This window comes from Triticum aestivum, chromosome 1A (assembly GCF_018294505.1).
Source record: "Triticum aestivum cultivar Chinese Spring chromosome 1A, IWGSC CS RefSeq v2.1, whole genome shotgun sequence".
Classification (NCBI taxonomy): domain Eukaryota; kingdom Viridiplantae; phylum Streptophyta; class Magnoliopsida; order Poales; family Poaceae; genus Triticum; species Triticum aestivum.
Window position 1 is genome coordinate 1,724,675 of NC_057794.1, and position 6,337 is coordinate 1,731,011.

Sequence of the window (6,337 nt, forward strand, 5' to 3'; positions counted from 1 at the left end):
CCAACAAGCCGTACTATGATCAGTTCTACCATGATTCGCCAGATGATCTGCTACTCTATTCTGGTCCCTAGAAATTTTCATAGGAATAAACTCCCTTCCTACCATCAGATCCTTAATCTCTAAGATAAGATGCCCATATGCCGATCGGTCCAATACATTAGAAGTTAGAACAGATAGTGCCGTCGTTGAATCCGATTGAACAACCACCGGAAGAGTAGTATGCTCGACAAACAGTGCCATCCCCTCCATTATAGCATGTAGCTCCGCCTCAAGAGCATCGTTGCAATGAAATAAGTGACGGTGTGCCGAGAAAATAACACTCCCGTCCCAGTTCCGAAGTATCATGCCTGAACCTGCTGACCCGTCTTCTGCCGAAAAGGAGCCATCCACTGATAAAGCTACCTTGCCCAGCATCGGCGGCGGCCACGGTTTGTACGGCAGTTGGGGTTTCTTAGTTGGTACCGTCAATCACTCCTCCTTCCCCATTTTTCCTTTCACAATCTCTTCTGTACTATATTTATTTGCCTGCTGAATTGATCTGAAATAACTGTCCAGAAACTCTACTGAGACCTCCACCGGAGCAGCTTCCTTACCATGTGTTAAATCTGTACGAACTTGCCACACTCGCCAGACCAACATAATTATCATATCCCGCACTTTGTCCGAACAATTTGCAAGTACGTTGAGCAGCCACTCTTCTCCATTGTCCAGCAAGTACTCATTCCCCGGCAAAGGCCACCTAGAACGCATGCCATTCCAGAACGCCTTTGCCTCTGTACACGCAACTAGTGCATGGAAAGAACTGTCCTCTTCTGATCCACAAAGTGGGCAAGTAGCACTAGTTGCATGCCATTGTTTGTTGATTGGCTTGGTCTCTTAGTTCCTAGAAATCTGCAAAATATGCTTCACTTGAAGAAGAAAAAACCTTCCTATCCATGGGTCAACCAGCGTAGAGACTGAAAACTATCGACGTTATGGATCAGCAGTAGAAGTATGTGAGGAGACTTTTTTTTCCTTTGAGAAACAGCTCATGGTTCAGAATAAACATTGTAACATATATACATGAACTTAAAAATGTACTACTTTCGAAATAAAAGAACTGGATTGTATTATATATGTCGACTTAACTGTGCTAATTATGTTCATCATAAGGAGCTTATTAGCTACCCCTGATTACTGTGGAATCAATCATCCAGTTGTTGTCCTATTCATTGACTAACTTAACCAAGCATGTCCACCAATTCGAATCTTCACCCATGCTGCTCACCAAGATGCTCTTTTTGTTTGACAACAACCCCGCAGGCTAATTATAAAAAGGATACTTTTGCAAAAATAATGTGACAAGATTGTAAGTATAAATTATTTCCCCTGCTTAAGTGAGAACATTTTGTGTTCTTGTGTGGGATAATGGTCCTTCAACTCCAACGGGCATGTTGTACTAAAAGATAATGAAGACGCCAAAAATGCATGTTCAGCAGATGTAGCAGCTACCTAGCTGTGGTGGTATATACTTCTACTAGTAAGATACCTGAATGGACACGTTTTCCATCACTCAGATGATCGGCTCAATTCAACCGTTCTTGAGTAGTTGTGCACACACACACACACACACACACACACACACACACACACACACACACACATTATATATGCATGGCCATGTTAGAGTGGAATCAACTTCTAGCTATAAAAACCGAGGAGCAGCCACCAGAACGTACCACACAGATAGATTGAGCTGCATGCATTGTTGGCCGCACCCACACTAGATACTACGTCGACACACGTGCAAGGGTACAACTGCTAGCTCGACCAATATGCCTCCAAGAAATGACAAGGACGGCGGTGAGGACATCACCGTCGACCTCTATCCATTCATTCGCGAGTATAAGGGCGGCCGTGTCGAGCGCTTTCTGCGCAGCCCATTCGTGGCAGCGACTGAGGACCCGGCAGCCAACCGTGGAGTGGCAACGAGGGACGTCATCATCGACAACTGCACCGGCGTGTCAGCACGCCTCTTTCTGCCTCCAGATGCTGCAGCCGCCGGCGAGAGGCTTCCAGTCATCATGTACGTGCACGGTGGATCGTTCTGCACAGAGAGCGCATTTGGCCGCACATACAATAACTATGTCAGGTCCCTCGCCGCACTGACTGGGGCTCTCATCGTGTCTGTGGAGTACCGTATTGCACCGGAGCATCCCGTGCCTGCGGCCTATGACGATGCATGGGCCGCGCTCCAGTGGGTGGCGTCCCTCTCAGACCCCTGGCTGTCTAGCTACGCCGACCCGGAGCGCACCTTCCTAGAGGGCGACAACGCCGGCGGCAACATCGTCTACAACACGGCGGTGCGTGCGGCTGGCGGCGGTACAAACATCGTCAACATCGAGGGGCTTGTCATCGTTCACCCCTACTTCTGGGGGGTGGACCGGCTGTCTAGCTCCGAGGCCGTTTGGGACGGCGTCGCCATGTTTACACCAGACTTTGTGGACAGGCTCTGGCCGTACGTCACGGCTGGCCAGCTTGACAACGACGATCCATGGATAAACCCTCTGGACGGGGACATTGCCTCGCTGATGTGCCGGCGTGTGCTGGTCGCCGTCGCTGAGAAGGATAGCTTGTCTGGCCGTGGGCGCCGGTTGGCGGCTTCCATGCGCAACCTCATGTGGGCCGACGATCAACACGCGGTGACATTGGTGGAGTCAGAGGCCGAAGACCATGGCTTCCACCTCTACAACCCCATGCGTGCGACCAGTAAGACACTCATGGAGAGTATCATACAGTTCATAAACCAGCGGCCGGCATTGCCGTTGCCGGCCGCTTTTCCGCCGGAACGGCACGAGCTGCATCTGCAGGCATGCCAAGGTAAGGACCAGACTTCCTCCTCTGCCGTCCAGCCCATTCTGGGTGTGCCTACCAGGCCCTATGTGGACGTATTTGGTTATGGGGTGGCCATGAAGGATTCCAGTGGCCCAACAAATACCACACGTACTAGTTGCTTGCAGATTGGTGGACATGAACGAAGATCATCACCCAGGACTAGAAGATATGGGTTATCTCTCGGCCACCCTATAACATCCAACATGAGGTTCCTGTTATCAGCAACGACAGCACCTCGGGGTGGTTTTGTTCGTTTTCACAAGTTCATCATCTAACCAACCAAGTTTGGGGATCCCAAACCAAACCAAATCAAGCGCTTGAGAATCACAATGTCGGGGTTAAGGGCTCGTCATGCTCCTACATAATTGTAATGCTACAGGGACCTCCTTACCAAACTGTTTCTTTGGGCAAAATGGTACCCAAATAAATGTCTATTGTTTATCTCCTTTTTCTTTTCTTCCACAAACTATGTGTGTAAGATCCTATGTACAACTCATGTATTTTCTGTATTGTCTTACATTGGATTTATATGAATTATAATTATGCACAACTATATAGACATCAGCGCCTCCTGTGTGTTCAGAAAAAGATAATGACCATATCTTCATTGTGCAACTTCTCCACTGTTGGCTTCATCCTATCCCTGCCCACCAGAATCCAGTCATCTAGTTCATCTATATATGCCATAAATAACAGAAGTACATAACAAACTGAGGAGAACAAAAAGCTATGAACTAATTAAAGGTACTATACTCAGTTTCCAAGCTATGAATCCAGTCATCTAGTTCATCTATATTCCATGTGTTTTTGCTGAGATGCAACCGCACGATGTTCTGGTGTCGGAGGCTCTCGAGGTTGCAGAACTCATTGTGGAATTTCTCATGACCACCGTCAACATGTGTTGGCGTGTCGTCATGGAACATCTTCACAGCAATGTTCTTCCCATATTCATGTACACCCTATATAAATTTTGCATTTCACATGGTTCAGTAGTTTTGTGTGCTTAATTAGCGGTATATCTGTTTTTTCCCTCTTCGGTGAAAAAACCCTGGAAAATGTCTGGATGTATAGATAGATAGGGCAGAAGCAAGTATTTGCAGGTGATGCGCGTAAGACAGGGCAAACAAAGGAAAAAAATCAGAGCATCCCGTGCACATAAAATCATTTGCATGAGGATTCAGTTGTGGTATTTCTTGTTAGTACTACTAAACGCTTGTTGGCCAAGAGCGCGTCGGCATCGATATCAACAAGCACATGATCATTGCTGAATGTCCTTAAGGAGTCACGCTTAGTAAGTTGTTTCTGTCTTGGATGGATGTGGTAGCCAGTTGAAAGGATACTTTATTTATCCTTAGTTGCTTCATCTAGAACTATTAGTAAATGGCGTCATCAAGTAGTAGTTAGATTCAGTATACTATACGTACACACATACATATATGTGCAGTCATGTGTTTAATCAATCAATCAGTGGAACGTACGTTACCATGTAAACTTTGCTGTGGGCACCGGCACCGAGGCTGCGCTCGTCGGAGAAACCGTCGGTGAGCTCTTGGATGGACAGGCGATCATCCATTGGCCCCGGTTGGTGGTCGTCGTCGTCGGAGAAAGGTTCCGCGGTCTCATCGTGGTCCATGCTGATGCTGTTCGTTGTCCTGGCGGAGAAGAGAAATAGGAAGGCAGCAAGGGGTGATGATCGAATAAACTGTGTGTTCCTTGATCTCTGCAGTGGCGGAAGACACGCCTACAGGCTACAGCTCAGTGGAATCCTCATCATGTTTTTTTGGTGTTGGAGCAGCAGCAGCTTATGCTCAGTGGGACTCTCTACGGACGAACCGGAGGTGGAAATCGATGGAGATGCTGCTTATGATAGAGATGGGTAGCTAACAGTGGTGAAGTAGAGCAGATGCGTATGACGGAGTAGAATGGTCTCATTTAAGAGCAGTCATAATTTAGCTTGTGTTTGTGGGGAGGTGGATCAATCGGCATTGGAAGTCATGCATCTTGGAGCAATATAGGGTTGTCCTGCAATAGTTCGTTAGCAAAGCAAAAACTGCTTTTTTTTCTTTAGTGCTAAATTGTTCTAATGTGATGAAGACATCAACACATGTAGGAATCGGCATTGAGGCCGAAGCGTTGGCGGAGAAATATTTGGGCACATTAAAGCAAAGACCAAGAAGCTAGTTGATCAATAGTTGGACTCAAAAATTGCTTAATAGCACTACAAGAGAGGTGTTGATAAAATTCATGTGTGATCCAAACTTACTCGATGAAGTGTTTTCAACATTTGAAGAGAGACTTTTTTTTTCATAATATAAATCTCTTTTCTGCTGTAAAATAATAACAAACTAGTGAGTTGCACGTGAGTTGTGAGATATCGTTGCAACTGACACTTGCATATTACATCATTGAAAAGGAAAACCTTAGCTGCATTGTGTTCCAATACACTAATATAACACATTATATGTATGGACCTTAAGGTTAAAGATAGTGTTGTGACATTTGGCTGAAATTCTCTGAAACGATATATGAAATGTAAGAAATGGTTCATCATGAGTCTTTCACCATGAGTAAAATTCACAAATAATCCCATAAATGTATACACTTTATTCAAACGAGAACTCTAATGGAGCAAGAGCATACATGGAAGATTCTAGACTGAATCATAAATGGATACACTTTTATTCAAGCGAGAACTCTAATGGAGCAAGAGCATACATGAAAAATTCTAGAATAAATCATAAATGGATACACTTCTATTCAGGCGAGAAACTCTAGCGGAGCAAGATCATGCATGGAAGGTTCTAGAATAAATGAGAAGTGTGTAAAGATAGTATATGTGACAAATACAAGGGTGTACTAAGTTTTTAACTATTGGAAACTTCTACATAGTACACATGGCAGGATATGATGTAATTGATAGGAAATCGAATGGCCAGCAATGCTTGGATTTGCCACCTCTTGATTATCAGATTGAGTTCATCCAATGATCCATATTCAAACTTATTCACACACACTATATATATAGTGGTATAGATATAGATATACATACAACAGACGTGACTCTCGCCCAACTCAACTCCAGTGGTAACGGGGAAATAGAGGAGAGGGGCCGGCGGCGAGGAAACTTGGAGGGGTTCTAGAATAATATGTCTCACTAGAGAAGGAGAAACTTTCAGACTATCTTGTTTTGGTGGTTGGCTCCGCCCAACATGTCTCATCTCTATCTCAACCTTAGATTCAAGATTGAATGGTACATATGGCCCAAAGGCAGGCACACCATCATCACCAACTCGCTTTTTTATAGGAGTATAGATATAATAATAACAACGGCTGCTCTTATCAAGTCCCATTCTTCCATCAATAATCAGTAACAATGCAAAAGCTCTTGAATTGGGTCTGTGTACTCCCCATCATGCAAATTGTGATCTGCAAGATCTAACGCGAGAGATGTAAAAAACTAACA

General features: G+C 45.0%; 1 protein-coding gene across 1 annotated transcript; it reads left to right on the forward strand.

The window, feature by feature from the left end:
* Positions 1-1,814: 1,814 nt before the first annotated feature.
* LOC123061150 (probable carboxylesterase 3) lies at positions 1,815-3,149 on the forward strand. Its single transcript, XM_044484116.1, has one exon. The coding sequence runs from the start codon at positions 1,815-1,817 to the stop codon at positions 3,147-3,149; it is 1,335 nt and encodes a 444-aa protein (XP_044340051.1).
* Positions 3,150-6,337: the final 3,188 nt, after the last annotated feature.

Coding starts and splice junctions, on each gene's coding strand:
- LOC123061150 (XM_044484116.1), top strand. CDS start 1,815: ATGCCTCCAAGAAATGACAAGGACGGCGGTGAGGACATCACCGTCGAC.